The sequence below is a fragment of the Falco rusticolus genome, chromosome 1, assembly GCF_015220075.1.
Source record: "Falco rusticolus isolate bFalRus1 chromosome 1, bFalRus1.pri, whole genome shotgun sequence".
NCBI classification, from domain to species: Eukaryota; Metazoa; Chordata; class Aves; order Falconiformes; family Falconidae; genus Falco; species Falco rusticolus.
In genome coordinates this window covers 4,702,853-4,725,334 of record NC_051187.1, presented here as the reverse complement: position 1 = coordinate 4,725,334, position 22,482 = coordinate 4,702,853, and the positions used below count along the sequence as shown (strand labels likewise).

The 22,482-nt window shown below is 41.9% G+C and overlaps 2 protein-coding genes across 3 annotated transcripts; both read right to left on the bottom strand.

The window, feature by feature from the left end:
• Positions 1 to 3,086: 3,086 nt before the first annotated feature.
• Positions 3,087 to 7,804, bottom strand: COPRS (coordinator of PRMT5 and differentiation stimulator). Of its 2 annotated transcripts, none has more exons than XM_037406154.1 (4): positions 7,487 to 7,804; positions 6,598 to 6,685; positions 5,764 to 6,018; positions 3,087 to 3,757 (listed from the first exon to the last, which is right to left on the bottom strand). In XM_037406154.1, the coding sequence occupies exons 1-4, from the start codon at positions 7,517 to 7,519 to the stop codon at positions 3,588 to 3,590; spliced, it is 546 nt and encodes a 181-aa protein (XP_037262051.1). In that variant the 5' UTR covers positions 7,520 to 7,804; the 3' UTR covers positions 3,087 to 3,587. The 2 variants fall into 2 exon arrangements, with proteins under 2 accessions (XP_037262051.1, XP_037262057.1); XM_037406160.1 differs by lacking the exon at positions 7,487 to 7,804 and adding an exon at positions 7,086 to 7,396.
• Positions 7,805 to 8,938: 1,134 nt separating this feature from the next.
• UTP6 (UTP6 small subunit processome component) lies at positions 8,939 to 22,274 on the bottom strand. Its single transcript, XM_037406141.1, has 19 exons — positions 22,154 to 22,274; positions 21,968 to 22,052; positions 21,258 to 21,299; positions 21,082 to 21,174; positions 20,386 to 20,433; positions 19,524 to 19,587; positions 18,848 to 18,966; positions 18,177 to 18,254; positions 17,693 to 17,774; positions 16,439 to 16,520; positions 15,002 to 15,183; positions 13,655 to 13,734; positions 12,974 to 13,051; positions 12,625 to 12,804; positions 11,642 to 11,722; positions 10,697 to 10,806; positions 10,544 to 10,610; positions 10,180 to 10,252; positions 8,939 to 9,611 (listed from the first exon to the last, which is right to left on the bottom strand). Exons 1-19 carry the CDS (start codon positions 22,243 to 22,245, stop codon positions 9,454 to 9,456), a joined length of 1,794 nt encoding a protein of 597 aa, XP_037262038.1. The 5' UTR covers positions 22,246 to 22,274; the 3' UTR covers positions 8,939 to 9,453.
• Positions 22,275 to 22,482: the final 208 nt, after the last annotated feature.

Here is a 22,482-nt window from a genome sequence, read left to right as displayed (position 1 = left end):
TTATTTCCTCCTGCAAATCATTCCCTTTAGGTCTCAAAGGAAATAACAGATGCACCCAAAGCAAGTTTTCATTTCTTTGCTGGCCTGTTCAAAGAAAATGCAAAGTTCTGTTTTGTTTTTCCAAACACCTCACTAGTTAGAAAAAATTTCTTGCTCGGAGTATCTGAAGTACTTTACAAACAGGCTGGTATCATTATCTCTACCTGTAAAACGGGAAGAAAAGCAATGGCACTTCAGTGCTGTACCCAAGTCTCCTTCTGAGTCACCATTATTATGCCACACTACCAAGCCTCCCTCACAATATAAACCCAGTAATCATACTAACCTGTAGTAAAGCCTTCCATCCTTTGAATGGCATCTTACACCATAGGTATAGAAGGGGGAAATCTTGTTAGATATATATGCACATTTATTTTATACATATATTAACTGAGAAATCTTTGACACTTCTGATAAATTAGTTGGAAAATTTATGTACTGCCAATGCGTTTCTTGTGTGCATAAAATATTTATGATCTTGATTCTGTAACGGGACTCTTTTCCCTCCAATAATTTGAGCAGGCTGAAGGGTTGACACTCTTGGCTTGAATTGTTGGCTTATGTGTTAGCTTATGTTTTTAATTGCAACATATTCTTGCCTAGAATGACATGCTTGTGTCAACACAAAACAGGTTCAGTGCAAGATTCACTATGGAATTTGAAACACTCTGTAGTGCAGAAACATTGGAATCTGTGAGCTTGGTTTCAAATCCGTCCAGGGAGATGCTTTCTGAGAAGTCTGCATCTGGTTTTCTAATCCCACTGAAGTTTGTGAGTATTCAGATCAAGCTTCACATTAAGCCCCTTCCCTAACAAGCAGGGCCAAGACAAATGAAGTTACATTTGCCAACATATCCCTAGAGAGGGCAATCCATCTCTGCTCTAAAATCTTCAGGTTTTTTCCAAAGCTGTTGGGGGTGCTGTCAGTTTTAACCTTAAAAGGTACTGAAAACAGATCTTTTATGTTTACAATCATTAAAAACACAAACAGCTTGGCAAGGGAGCCATTCAAGACAATTTCTCCTCAAATAACAACAGTCAAGCTAGACAATGCTGATAGCAATTAAAGGTACAAGCTAAAAAATATTTATAGAGTGCATAGAAAATGGCTTGAAGACTGTGGTACTGATGGAATTTAGGAACCACGCAGAAGATCATCCTGTTCAATGTTATAAAGGCCTTTTGGTTATCCTTTTAAAACAATTCTAAAAACGGCAGGTTTGCCTCCACAGAATTCTGTTAGTTTTATCTTTATTAAATACAGTGCGACATCTCCCACAAGCACACTAAAAAAATATATTAAGCCTGAAGTCAAGTGATGTTCTTTTCTCAGCCATGGGAGAAATTTTTCAGTCCGGTAAGTATAACTTCAGAATGAAATAAAAAAATAAAAAAAAAAAAAAAAAAAAAAAGAGAGAAACTAATCAGGGCCATGAATCAGTCTCACTGGGGAACAACAGGACTACGCAGAACACAGATCTGAACTCCTATCAATGCTAGAAATCAGCTCGGGGATCTGACACTGGCTGATGAAACTTAGCGCCAGTCGAAAATCCGCTGAGCAGGGTAGACAATTTTTTGCTGCCCTCTGCAGTGTGGTGTTGAGCATTGACATCTACAGCTGAAGACTGGGAAATGATAAATAGGCTCACAAAATCATCTGTGCTTTTTCAGAGGAACTTCCACAATATCCTAGTGTATTGTTACTGCAGCAGTACTCTACTCAATTTTTATTTATTAATAATGCAGTTATAAACACAAATCAACGATTTTTCTCTAGCTGATGAGTCAGTTACAGTCATGCTCATAGTTCCATTCCAGTCTTCTCAGTCAGAGAAAGAAGCTACTATGTATCCAAACCTGATAAGCTGAGCATAATCAATTCTCATTTCTGTTCCACAGGGTGGAGTGCGTGTTCTAACTAATGCAGGACTCAAAAGAGCTGCACTCCTCTCTGACACACAGCAGGCCACAAAATAAAAAAGCATGTCCAGTGCCTTAGAGAGCACAGCTAGGGCTTTCTAGCTGTGCAGCGAAAGAACAGTCTGTTAGACTGTGCTTTCTGCTGTATGTCCTGGAGGCATGCCAAGGTACGTTTGGATGGAGATACTAATCCCTATATCGCTCCAATATATAAGAATAAAAGAACAGGCCCTCTTTCTTGCAACCTCAACACCAGGCTTCCACTCTGCTTTGATTGCTGGGTACTTAGACATAACCAGGAATTGCAAGGTACCAGAAGAAAAGACTCATCCAATCTCTTGTCCTCTGCTCTTTAGGAAAAGATTACGCAAATATCACTGTCATTCACTTCCTCCTTCCAAACTAATGCATGAATTACTTCAGTCTCAAGCAACAGATTATTTAAAAAAAAAGTCTTCCAGTGATAAAGATTCTCAGGCAAGAAGTTAACAAACAAGCATGAGTACTGTGCTCCAGTGTGTCAGTGTCAAAACAAAGCCTTCAAAAAACTCTTGGGAGAGAAGTGATTAACGAAACGTGAGCATTAGTTGAAGATTACTGCTATTCAAGTGACCAGCCATTCACTCCACTTAGGTACTTCATTTGAGAATGTTTCCTTTAACTCCAAGGCAAAGGCAAGAAGGATATGGTTCTAGTTCCAGCTATTCTCTTAAGAGACTTTATGGAGGTGTTTTGCATTCTCATCTCCTCATTTGCTACAACACAGCACCACCAGAAACATACCAGCAGTACCAGGAACCTTAATCCACTACTGTCTGCAGTACACAGAGATTATATAGTGCAAGACATTATACAAGCATAGATACTTTCTTCATCACTACATGTCCGATGTTGCATGAGACTGTTATAAAGACAACTGTGAGACCTAAGGATAATATGCCCATATACAAGGTCTGATGTAGAGAAATATTTGTCAGGAGGCAGTCTTAAGCACTCAGCATTCCTACTGGAAGCAGCAGGCCCAACTTACTACGTGCCCATGTGTATTTGCAAGATGCGTACCATGGATTTGTAATTCCTTTATACTGAAATACATAAAAATAAAACCAAAACAACTCATTCTGTATTTGTCATGGCTAATTTTGTTAAACACCAGTATTAGACAGGAATCACAAATGGCAACACAGAAATACAACAGAGATGCTGGAAGGAGTTTTCAAAGCTACCTGAACCAATTTGACAGCATCAAATGAAGAGGAAAGAAAACTTCAAGTTACATGAACACACAGGGATCAACATGTCAAATCTGGCAAAGCTGAAGTTTAGAAATTAAATACTTCCTCTCAAGCAATTAATTAGCAACAACATAAATCTATGTAATACAAACAAAAAGTCCAGAAATGCAATGACTCCTTACAGCTAGCACCTGCACTCTTGTTTCCAGAGGTCAAGCACAGTCAACTTATAACCAGCTCAGAAGCAATCTAAGCAAAACTTCAGAGAAGGTGTAGCATTTCTGGCCTTACGCAGAACTCTGCAAGCAAGCCAAAGGACTCGACATGACTCAAACGGTGAAGAACATAATCCAACTCAGAAGCCAAACTTGTTTCTGACCAGGGTCAACCTCATTCATCAGCATCATCAAACTGGCCAGTCTCAGTCATTCTAACTGGTGGCGTAAAAACAAGGCAAGCTGCATGGTGACAGCCTGGGTTGTAAAACGAATCCTCTCGCCATGAGTATGAGGCCAAAAGATTACTTTCCTGAAAGCTTCCACAGTGGAGATCACCAGCATCTAAAGAAGATCAAAGAAAAGATTTAAACCATGGGAGATACTTGGAAAAGTTGGTATAGTGTAGCAGGTAATTTTGCAGGTTTACAGCATCTTCCAATTAACTATTTCAATTTGATCCACCAGCACTCATGAATTAGGCCTACAAAGCAAAAAAGAAAGCTGAATTTGGCAACATCTTCATTTTAAGGAAGTTTTTTGCCAAGGAAGAAAAAGCAGTTTTCTACAAAGCTCAACAATAAACCTGGATTCAGAACACCAATCACCAGCTCTTACGATGCGTGCAGTTCTTCTACGTTTTCTCCAGGCATAAAAGGCTCATGAAACCATTACTTTTATTTCCCCCTACACCTTCCTGCTGCCTCCGTAGGCACATCCCAACCCTTTAAGAACAACATAGGCAATCCCAATCCAATTAGGAACCCTCCAACCCTTTAAGAACTGGGTCACTGGACAGAATGGAAGGGTGGGGTCCTGCAAAAACTAGTTCTGAACATTTCCACTAGGCTAAAATTAAGCCAAATAAGCCTGTTATTTAACCAACTTAGCACAAAAACAGGGCAGAGTCCTTTAATATAAGCAGATTTCTAGCCAGCAGACACTGGAAGGACTGAGCAAATGAAAAGCCTACAGTATGGGGCAGCAGAAGATCGACCACAGTATATCCATGTCTCAGCCTTCCAATAGCACTGCCAAACACACCATCAAAGCAAGCATTTTTAAAAAGCTTTTTAAAAGCCATAAAATGGCTGATCAAGTACATCTTTTATTTGTGCTAGTTCACCACTCAGACACTTATACTCTGTATCCTTCACAAGCACCTGAATCCTATAATCACAACTTCCTCACCTGTAGCTTATGCTCTCCAAATCCTCACAAAGGAAGGATGTGTTAGTTAAATAAAGGAAAAGAGAACCTGTGGCAGTTCAAGTGAAAAAAAAATAATCAAGATGTTCCATAAATTTGAGCAGATGGGAGATTAAAAGGAAAGCCCAGAATGGAGGAGAAGGAAATATCCAAAAAGGATTCACTCAGATTACCCAGTGTGAAAAACCACTACTGTATCTCCATTTTAAAATCAGAATGATTTTATAGGAAAGGCTACAAAAACTTTCCCACTTCCTTCCATTATCAAATGATGGAACTTGAATACAAACAGCCATTTACGGAATTAAAATAAACAAAGACTTGACAATTCCTAAGCAAAGAAAAAAGCGTTTGTATTAGTTACAAAAGATACGTATTAATGAGAAGAAAATGGAAATGGTACTACTCTGCATCAACAAAGTCACAGCAGGTTATCAGCTACTGCTGGCTAAACTCCATCCACTTGTTTGATGCCGACATACAGCCTAGCAAACGAAGACTGAGATTCAGTTCAACACACAAGTCACTGTAAAACAGTTTACAAACTGGAGGATTAATACAACCCTAAAGACATGGATAAAACTGCTTCTATCCATTGCCATCTTTGTCCATGGGACTGACCCCAAAACAGCTACCACAAAAAAAACCAAACCCACAAACCAAACAAAAAACCACCAACCAGCCTACAGCAACAAACCATACACTGAGACCAAGCACTTGCACTGCTCCCCTCCAAAGGACTTCAAGCTCTAAGAGGGCCGTTACAGCGTACAAACTGAATGAGTCTTCATGGAGGAAAAGAAAAATTCCTTTTACACAAAAAAAGTTACATTCCTGCACTCCATATAGGTTTCTCTTCTGCTTCAGAATAACAGATACACCTCTGAGACCTAGCTTCCCCAGAGAAACTCAATCAGCACATACAATTCTTCTCCTTACTATTCCACTCCTTAAGAATTCAATTCCTCAAGCAAGTTTCGTGTGAATTTTACAACACTGCCTTGAAATCCTGTATTTGACAACAAAATTACGCATTGAAAATCCATGCAGCCAACAGCAACACTCGCTCTCCTGCAAAGCGCCTACCTCCAAATCACATACTAAGCAAAACTCAAATGAAGCACAAGTAAATCTGTACTCACCATAAGGATTACTTTCAGACTCCTCCAATTCTTTATCCCAGTCCTCCACCTCATACACAGTAGCAGTTTGCAGCTCTGGAAAAGTTACCGCCTCAGGCATACCAGAGACTTCACCATCCAAATCTTCCAGGTCAGGATGTATATGAGCACAGTCAACAGGAGAACCACTGACATTTTCATTGTGAGAGGTATCAGAAAATTCACTTTCTTCAGATTCACTATCAAGAACACTTGGAATATTCTTCAGTGGACATTCTAAAATGAGTAAAAAAAGAGTCAACAGATACTTAGAAATTAAACTGGAACAATTAAATGCTTCACATGCGTTAATTCAGACAGCTATACAAATGCACTTTGGGACTACAAATCTAATTATAATATATGTAGTTTCTTACATATGTAATGTCACTACAGTGCTCCTTCGGGTTTCAGATGCTTGGGAACACTGGACATAGGCTTGTATCACAACACTAGCCCAAGTCAGGATTTTGATGGAAAATGATGAAGGACTGTTGATGGAAAATAACTTTTTAAACTAAGGCAAAGGACCCAGCAGTCTTGTTTCACCTCATTCACCTGTTGGTATTTCAAAAAAAGTATGTTGAAAGACCACAGCTCTGTTTAAAAAATATATAAATTTAAAAAATAAATTTTGTAGTATTAGTAACTCTTGCACCAAGGCATACACAAATTATATACGTGAAAATAACTTAGTGCAGTAACTGAGGAGACATTTCCTATGCATCACCAAAAGTTTTAAGCGTATTTCCTCAAGAGAGCACAAGTTTCATTACTCACCATCTGCTTTGCTTTGTCCTGGTATTTTAGGCTTACCTTTTCTGGGCTTCCAGGTCATAGTTTCTCTCTTATTAGACAGCTGTTCCTCATCAAAGCTTGCAGACTCAATGACAGCAGCCATCACCTATGAGACAGTTTTAAAGAATCCAGTAGCACCCTTCATTGATTCCTCCAGCAAAGCTCATGCAACTTGTACTGCATTTGAGTATTTCTGAGCCCTTGAGCCTGACCCATTTGTTTGTTCCTTTGATGAATCTGAGGTTCTAAACCTGACAGGCTTTCACTTCAGAAAACAAACCTGCCGAGGGGTGGCTCATCCTGCTGCCACCCCAGGCGGCAGCCAGCACAGATCTGCCAGTCTCCTCACTCACAGACCTAATCCTGCTGCCGCCATTTTGGGAACACATCCCAAACCTGACCCAAAACGTGCCCGTTAGGGACAGCGGCAGGATGTGAAAGCTGCAGAGGTAATGAAGACACACAGATGGAACGAGTACAAGCACTAAAGCCTGTGAATCAACTACCTTGTGGGAGCCAACGTGCCAAGGAGGCAGGAGAGGGCCAGAGCCTCCTGCAGACCTGAGGAGCTGGGCCAAGATGGCGGCCACGCCCCTGGAGAGCAGAGGGGAGCAGCCCAGCAGGTTTGATAGCCCCCAGAGGGAGAGGGCAGGAGAGGCGACTTATGCCTGCCACTGCCACTACAACACAGGTGAATTCGCCGCCGGACAGCCCCCGCCCAGGGCGGCGGGTGCGGGCTCCAGGTGCCTGCCGCCGGGAGGGGCCTGACTGGGGTCGCGGCCGGAGAACGAGGGCAGAACGCCGCGGGCAAGCCCGCACCGGGGCCCCGCCGCCTCGCCCTGCCGGGCCGTGCGAGGATGCGAGCCCGCCCGACCCCCGCTCCCCGCCCCGCAGGAGCCCACCACACCTGCCGCGGCGGCGGTGCCAGCAGCCGCGCCATGCCGGCCAGCCTTGAGGGAGGCTGCGGGCGCGCAGCCGCGGGGCCGGGCGAGGCGCCGCCGTGAGGAGACGTCCGGCGTCCGCGCCCGCCTTCCCGCGCTGGCGGAGCCGCTCGTCCACTCGCGGCGGCAGCAGCGCCTGCGCCCGCGGGCACCGTCAGGCGGGCGGGCTCGGGGGGGGCGCTGCTGCCGGGCCCGGGGGGCGTAATGGCCGTGCCTCGGCACCCGCGGTGGGGGAAGCTGGGCCGGGGCAAGCGGCGGCTTCTCCCGCTCCGGCCTCGGTGCCCGCCCGCACCCCTCAGCCCCCGCGGCCCCCGCCTCATAACCTCTCCCCCGCCGGTGGAAATGGCGCCCATCGAGGGGAAGCAGGCCGGCCGCAGGGCAGGAACAGGCCATTAAAACAAGTGGAGAAAAAAGAAGTATAGACAGAACAGCTATAAGAAAACACTTTTACGCTTATACAGTTGCAAATAAAATATCAGTGCCTCTCTAGGCTGTGTGGCTTTTTAATCTTGCCAGATGCAAAGCACCTGCATTGGGCCTCCTGCCTGAAGGGTGCGGAGTGCTGGTGCTGAACACAGCTGCAGGTGCTCCAGGAGCAAACCTGCTTGTAGGAAGTGCTTATGGCTCAAAGGTGCTGCAGGTAGGCAGGTGAGTGGCAGCGTTCTGCAAGGAACACACAGCAGGTAAAGAAAAAGGGCAGACTTTCAGAAACAGCAGTTAGCAGTTACCGGTTTTGCTGGACATCGCCTTTCCCCCCCCCCCAGTCCCCAAACTGCACTTCAAAGCTTTCGGTTGTGCAACTGAAGAAGCAAGGCAAGGGGTTCAGGTGAAGGGAGCAATGTAATAAAGGGCAGACAGAGTAGGAGAGGAGTGATTGCTGGAGTGATGCCAGACACAAGACAGCTGGACTGGTGGGGAGGTTGAAAAGGGCCTGGCTAAAAGCTTAGGAAAGATGGAGCTTCAGATGTCACCGGAGCAGTCGTAAGAGGCTGTTGCTCCAAACCTTGCTTCCAGCTACTCAAAAGTTACTGGAATTCATTGCTTGAGAGAAGCTGCAGTTTCTACTTGTGTGAAAAAATGTTAAATATTTCTCTGTATTGTCATTATGCCACCAGTCACTGGGAAATGAGATAAAGGAATTACTGATGCACGTTCCTGTACTCTCCCCTGGGTATCTTCTACTGGTCTAAGGATAGCATTTATGCTGATTTAATGGGTCTGAAACAGGAAAACACAGCTCTGCAAACAGCCAAAGACAGTACTGTCTCAAAAACCTGTTACCCATTTCTCAAGCATTGTGGACATGAAGTGTAGATCAGAACTTTATACTGTCACATGAGGGACATTTGTAACCAATTTCAGCTCCCCTCTACATTTCATAGTCACTCAGAATTACAGGTTAGGATGCAAACACCAAGGTGGTTGCAGAGGTTGCTTCTGTTTTTGAAAAAAGGATTACAGATGTCTTCAAGGCGAGGAAGCAATAAATGCCATAATTTTAGAGATTGTTTCTCCAGTGTTCCACTTTGCATTATTCAACTTAGTAAGATAAAAAGATCTCCCACAGGTGTAGTTTCCATAGGGTTGGAGGTTTTTTTGCATTTATGTGCTGTAATATTAGCTCTCCAGAGTGTTAAAGCTGATGCATGATGACTATTCCATCTGAATGATTAGGCAGGTGGAAGAGTTTGCTCTCAGAAGTCTCAAGGAAGAACACCCTCAGAGAAGCCTCTGCTTTCTCTTGTAACTGTGCACTTGAACTTGCTCCTGGCAGAAGCAATACTAGAAACAACTGCAATAGGGTAGATTATTCTTTTTTTCCACATATACATGAATGTAAAGGCGGCAGACTTTAATAAGACCCAGAAACTTATTTACCTTTGCACAGAGGAATGAAAAAAAAAAAGCACAGTCATGTTGTAACTATAGTTTTTCATAAATGTCCTGTTTGCAATAAAGTGTATTTGGAAACAAAGTCTTCCACCAAGTCTCCCTGTAACATCTTCATAGCTCTCCAGTGAATGTTCCCACAGTTTTCTGGTTTGCCTTGGGGATGACTTAGCTCCTCTTTGATATAATCCAGCCAGAGATCTTAAAAAGAAACACAGAAATTCTGGCGTTAGATTTTGATTGGATATTACTTAACAAATATTCCAAAGCTAACCTAGTAACTCTCTTTTTGTAAGTGTCCTTGATGTTAATGCACTAAGGCTTACTTTGTGAAATTACAACCATCTGCCCCTTGAGGACCAAAAGCCTGGGTTCTATTCCCAGTTGGAACAGTGATGTCTTAAGAAATAATGCAGCAATATTGACCTGTTTACTTTCTTAAAAGGAATACTGCAGTAATCTTGATTATAAAAACATAGCTCCATACTGTTGACAAACCCAAATAAAAGGTGATACACATTTCTTACGCCAATGTCAAAACCTTATTTGCTAGTAGTTCAGCTGAAGCCACCCCACTGTGAACAACAACCCTGGACTGAAAGTGAAGGGTCGCTCCAAAGTGTCATGCACTTAACAGCACAGAAGAAATAAGCTCCACGCTGCATGACAGCAATCACAAGGACAGAACAAACAGCTACCTTTTGAAATGGATGGAAATAAAAGAGGCAGGAATGAATGAATGAATAAATAAGTAAATAAATCCTCTTACCAGAATCTGTTGAACCAAACTCTCTCAAGGCACGTTCATAGTATTCTCTCAAATGAAGCATTTTGCAGGATTCCTAACAAAGGAAGGTATTAAAAGGCCATTTATTTTGTACAGAAGCGAATCTGCAGCTTGATTAGTTTCTTACAAAGAGAGAGAGTCATGGTAATTACACGCGCACACGCACACTGCCAAAGATTAGTTACCATGGAACTTGGTTTTGTGTTACATGCTAGACATAGAAGACAAATATGAACTCATCACAAACTAAGGACGCTACTCATAAGCCCTCTGTTTCCTATTTAAATCCAAAGTTTGCGGTGTATTTTACTAATACAAGGCAGTAATTGGATATTCAACAACTTACTTGCTCCTTTTCTATTTGGATCATCTTCCTGAAGAAGTCAAGTGAAAATGGACGATTTTCACACAGCCTGTAATAAAAACCTAATTAACTTTAGACTTCAAGCCTTTTAACATACACCCTAGAACAACCTGGTTTGAAGGTTTTATTTGTCACCTGGTAAAGGCTCTCTTAACTTTCTTATAACCGCCATTTCTGTAAGTCCAGTCAAGATACATTTCTTTCATAGTCACAGATTCAGCAGGAGTTGTGGCATGTAAGGATCTCTGCAAGTTTAAAAGGGAAAAACCAAAAAACAAACCAACCACATAAGCTACAATTAAAAGGCAACAAGGGAGAAGAAATCAAATACTACCTTCTCCCTAATTAGGCATCTGACATAAAGTAGATCTCATAAGTGAGACACAGTACTGGAAAAAAGCATCCCAAAGGGTGTCTGAAAGACAGCATTAGGTAACACATCCAGTATTTTTCAAATTAAAATATTAGTTGTAACCTAAAATACGTGTCTCTTCCACTACTTCATACAGCTGGTAAATGGCATTTCCCTAACATCCTTCAGGTGGAGGGTTTCACAATGCTCTACAAACAACTGAATTCAAGCTTCCACCTGAAATAGATGGTTTATGTTGTAAACAGGGAGGAAAAAAACCCACAACCCAACATGCCAGGCAAAGAGGAAACATTTTTCCCTAAGCTATTTAAAGAATTTACAGAGATTAAAGTCCCAGTTTGTCCTTGAGTTTTCTGTAACGAGGCTGATGTTTATACAGATAGAAAAAACACTTTTCTATGTTCAGACAGGCATCTGAAAACGGAGCAAAAGTTCTAGACCACAAAGTAAAAGAACAGGAAGAGTCCAACACTGGTTGCGCTTACAAACATCTACATGTCTTAGAAGCATGGGGACAACGTTTGTGCTGATGAGCCCATATCCAACTGAATTTTGGTATCGTACAGAGTTCTACTTGAAATTCTTTGATATCAATGCATCCATGAAAGAACTGCAGTATAAACCATTTGTTACATGTTCCATCCACACACATTGTTCCTGTTTATTTAAATGCTGTCATAAAAAGTAGATTTCTATTAGCTAAGTACCTGGTAGAGAGCTTCTGTGTCTTCCTTGCTGTTTGTGCCTTCACTCCATTCCACCCAGAGGATCCACAATGGCAAACTGCCCTGTAAGGTGAGCAGATAAATCCAATGACTGAAATACAGGGATTCTGATTTACAGGAACAGCACACATCCACCGGGTTCTGTATTACAGCTGCTGTAAAAAAAGTCCTTTAGACATAGCTCTTAGAAAGACAACTTCAGATTGAACATTAAAATCACTTCTTGTTTCCTTCCTCACAGGACAAATACTGCTTAGCTGGATAACTGCAAGACACGTTGCAAGGGATGACAGAGAAGTAGTTCTGCGTCACCAAACACTCCAATGCAAAGGGAACTTCCAAGAACAAGGAGGAAAGAAACAATCACCTCCTTGTTTCCTCTCCTCACTCCTCATGCCCACAGTTTGAAATGGAACAGGAAGAAAGCACATAGCTAACTCAAGGCTTGAAATACCACACAGGCAAACTGTATCAGGACAGTGAAGAACAGGAGACACCTGACTGCTAGAAGAGTACACAAAATGTCACCTGTGAGCCATTCAGACTTTAAAACTGTTAATTTGAAGTGAATTTACAATTCCCAAATGCTCCTGAATGCAACATGCATGTGAAATGTCAAGTTATTATTTTTTACTTTTAAAATGGTTAGGGACTTTGAATGCCTTGTAAAGGAAAAAAAAACACCTCAAATAAATACACTGGAAAATAAAAAAAATAAAACAAATAAAAACACCGGAACAAGTTTCCCAGAGAAGCTGTGGAAGGCCCCATCCCTGGCAGTGTTCAAGACCAGGTTGGATGTGGCTTTGAGCAACCTGGTCTACTGGAAAGTGCCGCTGCCCAAGGCAGGGGGACTGGACTAGAAGATCACCTTTAAGGTCCCTCCCTATCCAAACCATTCTATGATTCTATGAAATATCAGAGGTTTCCAGCCCAAAACTAATGCATGCAAGTCCAGCACAGACCTTAGATTTGACGTGCTTAAGCGCTTCTTCAAAACACTGGGTCACATCATCACTCTTCAGTTGGATCAGCACCTGCAGCCTCATCTGCCATGTTTCCACTGACAGGCGGAAGCGCTCAGTTGCAGCTTCTGCCAGCTCCGTAGCCTCCTCAGGGAGGTTGGACTCCAGTAACAGTTGAAGCTAAAACCCAGCAGACACAGCTAATCACCACAAGAGATTTGTAGTAGATTTGTTAAAAAGCAAGGTGTTGAAGACAGTATTACCTGCTTTTCTATCTACTCAAAATGTGAAGATAGGCATGCAAGCAATGCAGGACAGTCTCACAATCTGTATTTCTGTCAACTCTTACCCACTGTTTATAGAGAGCTTCTGGCAGCAAACTGGATTCATGGGTTTTGTTGAACACACTAAGTGTCCTCTCCAGCCTCTAGAACCAACAGAGAAGAAAAAGTAAAGAAAACAAGCATTATTCCTGCACATATCAGATCCCAGCATTACAAGAAGCCCGGTGGATTAGTGTATCACATGTCACTGAAATTCAGTACAAGTAACTTAAATACTTTAGGTACCTGCATACATTCCAAGATAAAGGGGAAATTTGAACATTTGAATTACATCTGTTCCTTAAGGAACAAAAAACAACATCACAATGCTCTTTTACTGTATTAAAAGGGAACCAAACTGCACAGGATAATTAGTTAAGTCAGTCATACCAAGCACAGATGCAGATGCCCACGTGCCAGCACCACACGGCTCAGACTTATTTGCAAAAGTCATTTTAATTCATCGCTTTCTTTAAACAAGCACAGGTTTGCAGGACTGACAAGGCTGGTTTATGCCCAAGTTATTCATGTTCCAGCAGGCCACATGTGAACTTGACAGTCAAAGTGATCCCCTTAGATGAAGGCTAATGACGCCCACAGGTACTTCTGATAAAATGTCAAAACATATTTGGTTCTTGTCTGATGCATTACAGAAGTGAGTTAAGATACAGATGACTTGTTACTATGATTTCCAAATCAGCTTTTACCTTTTGCTTTAATTCTTCACTGTTGGTTTTCCTGTTGTATCTCTCTAAGCAAAAGGTGATGTAGCATTTCCACATGTCCTCTGTAGAATCAAAGGCATAATATCACACTTCATAGAATTACAAGAGTAAGCACAAATATTAATCTTTAAGGAATAAGAGAATCCAAGCACTAACGGTTAATGCCTATTTTGTTTTAAAATGCTGTATTATAAAATAGGCCCTACATTTATAACATTTAAAAATTACTTCCTGATACAAACTGCAGACAGCTACTCTAGTAACGAGCATCAAGCTTAGTTCAGCTGAAGTTTCAGTGCATGCTGTCACTAATGCTCCGTGCACCCTGTGCCTGCACTTCTCAAAGGGCCTGCAAGAGTAAGGACACTCACAGGCAACTGAGAAAATCCTTCTTTGCCTGACTTTAGGGCCACAAAATCAGACTGATGGAATAGCTCTTCTATGAGGACAGGCTGAGACTTGAGGTTGTTCAGCCTGGAGAAGAGAAGGCTCCGGGGAGACCTTATCGTGGCTTCTCAATACTTAAAGGGGGCTTATAAGAAAGATGGGGACAGACTTTTTAGTAGGGCCTGTAGAGACAGGACAAGGAATAGTGGTTTCAAACTAAAGGAGGGCAGATTCAGACCACGTATAAGGATGAATTTTTTTAGGAGGGTGATGGGACACTGGAACATTTCACCCAGAGAGGTGGTAGATGCTTCAGCCCTGGGAACATTCAAGGTTGTATGGGATTCTGAGCAACCTGATCTAGCTAAAGATGTCCCTGCTCATTGCAGGGGGGTGGACTAAATGACCTTTTAAAGGTCAGTTCCGACCCAAACCATTCTATGATTCTATGACTTCAAAGGCTATATAAGCAGCAAGTTTGAGTCTGCTTCACCAACAGCCCCTTGATAGCTTCCTTTGAGAATAAGGACAATGCCAGATGTTGGGTATCCACTCCACTGGCAACTCAAAACATTGCTTACTCACAGCTAACTAGCAATATACTTGAGCTCTACAGGTTTCCTTTATTTCGGAAATTTTCTCTATTTACAACTCCCAAACTTTTGTTCATCTGTGGGCTTCTAATTCTCCTCATTGGTTAAGTCACATTAATAAAAGCAAACAAAAAGCACTTTCGGTTGAGCAGCTCATTCAAAAGCAAGAATGCACTGGAAAATAACCCCATTAACACATAAAATAGATCCCCAAAAGGTAGCATCTAAAAATGGCTTGCTTTCTTTTACGTACAGTAGAGCCTGCCAACACCTACTTCAAACCTTTCACAGTATACAGTATGCTAAAGTACCAGGAAAAAAATGCTACAACGCAGGCAGAACTTGTCACCTGTTGGGACTGCTCTCACAGCCTCTTCAAAGACTGCACAGCACCGTTCCTCTCTCCGGGCCATTTCAGATACTTTCATCTGTTTTGTGGTGTGTTTTGTGGACTTCAGGGACCCCAGCTCCAGCTCACGACGGGCCATGTAATCCCATGTAAGAGGATCATCAGCATACTTGGTCTGCAAACTAAACACACTATGTCTGTAACAGTCCTCAACTACCATTCTTCCCTTGTAGACATGTTTAGAAGGGTTATATTGGTATAGAAATGTACTTAATTTCAGAGTACTCAAATGCCAGAGAAAAAACATCTTACCTTTCCACAAATGAAAAAGTATTAGCTTATTTTGGTTTTTTATTTAATATGGGATATTCTCCAGTAATAGCATGAACTAGATAGGAAGCTTTCAAGAGACCTTTCTTATGAGAGAGGAACAACTGAAGAAGCTAAAGATCTATGTCCTGGTTTCAGCTGGGGTAGAGTTAATTTTCTTCTTAGTAACTGATTGCAAATCTGTGTTTTGGATTTAGTATGAAAATAATGTTGATACCACACTGATGTGGTTGCTAATTAACGCTTACTCTAAATCAAGGACTTTTCAAGTTTCCCATGCTCTGCCAGCAAGCAGGTGCACAAGCAGCAGGGAGGGAGGGCAAGCTGTCCAGCAAGACAGCTGACCCACAGCCAAAGGGATATTTCACATCATAGAACATCATGATGGGTATATAAACTGGGGGGAGTTGGCCAGGGGCCACTGACCACTGCTCAGGGACAGGTTGGACATCAGTCAGTGGGTGGTAAGCAACTGTATTGTGCATCACTTGTTTGGTTTTTTTTCCCCTTTGGGTTTAATTCCTCTCTCTCCTTTTAATGAAAGGTATTATTATTATATTTTCTTTACTTCAATTATTAAATTGTTCTTTCCTCAACCCACACGTTTTTACCTTTTTCCTATTAAATTGTTCTTTTCTCAACCCACAAGTTTTTACCTTTTTCCCCCCAATCCTCCTCCCCATCCCACCAGGGGGGGACAAGGGGGAGTGAGTGAGCAGCTGCATGATCCTTAATTACTGCCTGAAGTTACACCACAACGATGCAAAAGAACCACAAAATACACTAGCAAAATACATGGTTCCTGCAGTAAATTTATGGAAACTAAGTGTAGCAATTATTCAGCAACAACTATATTTTATCTAAATTTTTCTTAGCAGTTTCTCAAAGCTTTTTCTGAAGTTACAAGTATCTTTCTAAAAGAGCATGCTTGCCTCATGTTCTGTTTTTCAGGGATTTCCCATACACCTTAACATTCTTTTTCCCTAGAGGAACAGCCTTTGGTTGTTAACCTGTCAACCCACTATAAATTAGAGAAGTTATGAGAACATGTTTTTTACAAAACAAAATAATTTTAAAAAAACCCACCAAAACAAAAAACAACCTCACCTTTCAAGAATTTCTTTTTGCAAATCTTCAGTAAAATCAAAGAGCTTTGCAATAGAAAGTACAGCCAGATGGAATTCAACACCTACATTTCAGGAGAAGAAGAATAACCCTATCAAGTGGAGTATTATATCCATTACACACCAAATTTCTGTATCTTTGCAAGCTTTTGTCAAGACACAGATAACATTTAACTGTCTAGATAGATAGCCTTTTCTTTCCTGACTTGTTGCTTGCCTGACTATATTCTTTACGACTTCCATGTTAGGCAGTTACAAAAGAAGGCCATGAGAGACAGGACATTCCAGACTCCAAAGTGATGAACTAGGCCTGTCCTGACACGCTTACAGATCCTTCCAGCACGGTTCCACTCGCAAATGTAATCACCGCCTCCTCTACTCCTTCATTTGACTCTGCCATGAAAATACAGAAGGGTCCGCACCCAAGACAGACCTCTCCAAAGCCGCACATGGTATACATCAAGTAGTTATGTCCCTCCATCTTGTATCTCCACAACTTATCTTTGAAAATGCTAAGTGACATGACTTGACATAATTAGTTCATTGTGAATCCCTATCAGACATTACTCACCTCTTTATTTTTAGGTGCTTACAAATCATTTGTATGCCTATTTATTCAGGATATTTCTCCAGGTATTTAAATACCTGTAATTTCCTCTTATGTCCTTTTCCACCCACTACTTTTCAATGCTGCTGTTGTATTTTGACGGTTGTCTTCCAAAATATCCTCATCGATCATGGTTTACCAAAGATACCTGCTACTACTTTATTATTTTACCCAATTCACTCAATAAAATGGGTGAATTTACCAAGCCTGGTTAATATAATCTGCTTTATTATTAGTCTGAATTCTTACTTCTTTGTCAGTAGTACTAGCTAATTAGTTGTGATCTAATGTTCAGTAGACAAAGCAAAAAAGGTGTGTAATTCTGAACTGTCCTCCCACTGTGGTTTTTTAAACAAAAAAGTCTTGAAACTGTAAGCCCAGCACCTGTGCCACTTCAGCCCAAAAGCTGCTGTACTGGAAGAGGTGTCAGCCAGCAGAAAAGTTATGAAAAACAGAACTATCAGCACTATTTATACTTCAGCATTATCTAGGTTCTACTGAAGAAATGTTATATTCGAAAACGTATCTTAGTATGTACGCTGGAGTTAAGTCTATCTGTATTACCTACTGGAGAGCGGAGTTAAAGGTGACAGCTTTCCTAGTAAGTAAGTACAAAAAATGTTAAATCACCTTTAATTTTCTGAGCAGCATCTCTGTAGATTATGCGAGCCATTTCCCCATTAAGAATCTCTTCAGAATAATTGAATTCCCCCTGCAATTATCAAGCAGAGTATCGTTAAAATGTCTTCCTTTCTCAGCTACCATTTTTGGAAACATTGACAAGACATCAGAAGATGGTATTAATGTTTTGCTTCACCCAAATCTATCTAATTTGTACAAGTCAACTATAAAGAAATAAGAAGCAGTATTACTAACTTTCAAACTGGGGGATGTAACAAAAGACTTTACAATTGTAAAGAAAAATCAATGTATGAAGTATTTGAGCTGAGCATCTCTTGACGCAAACACTTGAAAAAATTGACACAGGACATATACAAAAACTTTCTCTAACCTGCTGTCAAACAAACCATTGCTACAGATCCCTTGAAACTGTGCATTCAGATGTGTGATACACAAGCAGACAATAACTCTTCAGTAAGTTTAGCTGACCTACCAAGTCCATCTTTGCTCGTTCAAATTCTTTCTTTTCCTTCCTCTGTTTTTCAGCATGCATCAGCTCCATTCTGAAATACTGCAGAAGAGAGAATAAAATGAAATGATTGTGGGGGTAGGAATAATCTAAGTCCACAAACGTGGTAAAACAAACTACCTGAAGAGCTACAAATCAGGACCTGGCCAACATCCTATGTATGTCTGAGTGCCTTGGTTTTTAAAAGTGTGTCCGTAACAGCTATCTGCCCTACATATTTACTCAGGAGTTTCCCACATGTAGAAATTACCACTCCCTAGTCATTCTTTAAACCTTAACTTGTCCTCAAAGAAAACCATGTTTCCTAGCAAAGGCTTGGAATGCCAGATCTAATCCATAGAACGATGTCCTAACAGAGCTTACAGTACTTTAAAAGGGAATTCTGACACATTTCTCTTTGAACAGTGTAAAAACCTCATTTCACATAAACACACACAGTGTTTGCTAAACAACTGAAAAATGCTACCAGTACTAAGTTTTTTTGTTTCCAGGGGTTTTTTAAATCCTTCTGACATTTCCCCACTAATGAGAAAACAAGTTTTTTCCAGTTTTCACAGACTGATACGAGAAATATCCCGGACTCATTTGCTCTCATTGATAAAGTAACTGGTTGTAGAAGAAAACCAGGAACTCACTTCTTGATAAAGTTTTGGGCACTCTGGATGGAAGCGCAAAGCGCGAAGAAACAAGTGCCTAGCACTTTCTGATGAGAGTTGTGTCTCCATTTCCCATTTCGCTGCCATAATCCACAGTGCTGCAACAGGTGATACAAATAAATTCATTTTAAGGCAAAGCAAGTGGTTGGTCATGAGAACCCATTCTGAAGCTACTCTCCAGAACGCACAGGTTGTTTTTGTTTGATGTACCCACCCCAACATAATCCATGATCTCAGCAATGGAATAAGACTGATTATCTCCCACATAAAACTGAGTTAAAGGACAGATGTAACCAGCTAGGCAGATCCAGGAAGTTTAATCTGGTATAGCTACAGATCCAATGATGTACAATGTCATCTTCAAAAGCCAAAAAGCTGCCATGAGTATTCAAGATCTACCTCTGAAACATCTACCTAGTCCCCAGTCCACCTGGGAAATGGTCACTCAAACCCCGAGGACTCCTATTTCACACCACCTTTTGATTGCTCAGCACAATCCCTGTCAGAGCCCTTTTCTCCGAAGTAGCAGCAAAGCAAAGCAAAGCGAGTAGCAACTTTTACCCTAATAGCTTGAAACAGAGATCTGCAAGAACTTAAACCAACACTATACAATATATAGAGTCATTTATGCAGCATTCACCATTGTTTTATTTACCTGGTTTATTGGGATGAATGGCCAACATGGAAGAAAACACCTTACTAAGCTGATGTTTTGCATTCTGTAAAAGAAGTTTTGTTTTTAGTACCAAATTGAGCCACCAGCAAAGTTTCATTATGAACGGTTACAATTTGTAATGCAATTCTACTGGAAAAGACACTTCTCTGCTACTTTATTTTCAGTAGAAAGTTTCTCAGATTCAATGCTGACCAGCTTTTAAATGTGACCAGACTAGATTAGCATAGTTAACTCAAACCATTCTGAACTACACAGCTAACACAAATGTCACCTAACTCACAAATCCATAGTCTCACAGACACTTTTTTGAGTTAAAGACTGCATTTTTCTTTGGCCACCTGCATTACTATGACAAGGTCACCTTCTTCAGTACAGGAAAGGCAATGACCACATGGTAATAATAATAATGTGAAGACTTGCACAGGTAAGTTTACAAAGCACACAACTGCCAAAACTACACTTTTCAGCATTGCCACTATAAGACATGTTTGTAACAAAATCACAATTCACAAACAGGTGATCCATTCATTCCAGAGAAGGTATAACCAATATTATCATTCCTCCAAACCAAACATTACTCCAGATTCTGTGCAATTAGCCTCACCTTTACCACCTGCAAGCATCAAACTTCATACTAATTCATTCTGACTCATACTCTACATTTATATGTAACAGTGAAAATCCCAGGCAGCTCCAATAATGCTATCAAAATCGTTTCAGTATGACAACATGGGGCAATAAAGTTTGTAACCCTGTCTTGTAATTCAAGTTCCAGATGCCTGATTATAAACACCAATCCAGTATCACAGCTCTGGTTAAGATTAGCATCTTGAAAACTCACCCACTGCTTGCAAAATGCAACATGTGAAAGCCAAAGCTGGACATCTTCCTGTTGGAAATGCAAGAGGGAAAGAATCAACCATACAGTAAGACAAGCACAAAATCACTTGCACATTGACAAGCAAATATGCCCTTGGTACAACAACTTGGCATGCAGAGAGAAGGAATTCTGAATCTCAAGTTGCCTTCTTTTTTTCCCAGATCTTCAAATTCCTGCAAAACACCCAAAGAAAACCAACCCTTCCATCTCATCATACACTCTGAGCCTCTCCAATCAGATCTACGTTACACTGAACTCAATAGAGAACTCACTGTCATGGTTCCTGAGGCACCTCATTTAGATCTTACCATGAAATGTATATCAAGACAATCTTTTCCCAAAGCCACTGAAAGTTCTTTTCATTCCGTTTCTAGACCTTGTAAGGAGTCAGACCAAACTCACATTGCAATATGTGGTTCCAGACAGTTGAGGACTAACAATTTTGAAAGCACAAAATATCATTTGTATACAAAATACATCTATCCGTTATGAATGATCCACTTCTAGGCTACTGCTAATTGTAAGAGCAAACATACACTTAATTTTTCTACTACATTATTCTGTATTACTGCAAGTATTTGGTGGCAACGGTATCCAGGTAATTTTACATACCAAAAGGGCATTTTTCAACCTACCTGTACAAATAAGCAAACTTACTTTCCATTTTCCTGTAGCACGGTTGAAGAGGCAATGGACTCTATGCAGAATAGAGTTCTCAATTTCATCCTTCTTGAATGAATATCCAATGCGCTAGGAGAGAAAAAAGCATTGATTTTATTGCAATAAAAATTTTAGCCTAAGTATTCTGCACTCTAAAGAACTGATAAACTTACTGCTCTTCTCTTCTTGATCAGTTCCAGCAGATTAATTTCATACTAGAACGGGGAGAAAAAAAAAATTAAAAGCAAATGAGAAGACAAGTAAGGAAAAAAAAATACAGATCAAGGCTTTTTTTATAGCTAATCAGGTGGACAATACAAATTACATCCAGGAAAACACAAGCAATAATTTTTTGGCCAGACCACTACATTTCTAAGGCTGACTAAAATTAAGCTTGAGTATTTGTATTGAACATATTTCAGACTTGAGCTGTTAGCAACCCCTATCTCTAGAATCATAATACACAAGGCAAACTTCTAACAGCACAAAAAAATTAATTACGCTTAACTACAATCTCCACATCACATCAAGGAACTGGGGTCTCTGCATCCCTAGAGAAACTACAGGAAAAAGTCACGAGAGACCCTCTCATCCCAAACTAAGGCTCCAACTCCTGGCTACACCTCATGCTCTGGTGTGTACTGATTGTAAGCCAACAACCGCTTCATGCGCTGGTGTGTATCGATACAGAGCCTCAGCCCGTAACCGCCCCATGCTCTGGTCGGTCCTGACACACAGCCTGAGCCCGTAACCGCTTACAAGAGCCCAGGCGAGGAGAGGCCTTCGGGAAGCCGCCCGGTTTCCACGTGTGTAACTACAAAATAACTCCTGAGCTGGCCCTACCACGTGAGTTAGGCTCGCTCTGCTCGTCAGTAGAGCCTACCTGAATATAGTTGATGAAATCCTCCTTCCGAAGCGCTCTCCGCTGTATTTTGTACTCCAGAGCCGAGGCTTTCCTCAGGACGGCCCTGCGGGACGGGGGAATCAGCCAGCGGAGAGATCGCGCCCCCGCTGCGTGTGCCGCCACCCCTCGCCGGGCGCCCGCCTCCGCGGCGGCCGCCCACCTCACCTGATCTCCCGACGCGTGAACAGCCCTACCCGCTCCAGCTGCTCCAGCTCCGGGATGCGGTCCTCCAGCCGCTGCTCGATGCGCTCCGCCATGGCGGCGGCACGGACCCCTCACGCCGGTGTAGCCCGCCGCCACTTCCGGCCGCCGCGCTGCCCCGCCCCCAGCCTTCCGGGACCGCGCCGCTCTACCGCCCCCTGCCGGCAAACGGCAACGGCGCAGCGAGGCGACCCCGGGGCGGGCAGGCAGCGCCACGGTGGCTGCTCACACCAGAAACCGGTACCAAACGGAACGGCCCCGGGGCAGCAGAGCCGTTATGGGTACGGACGTCG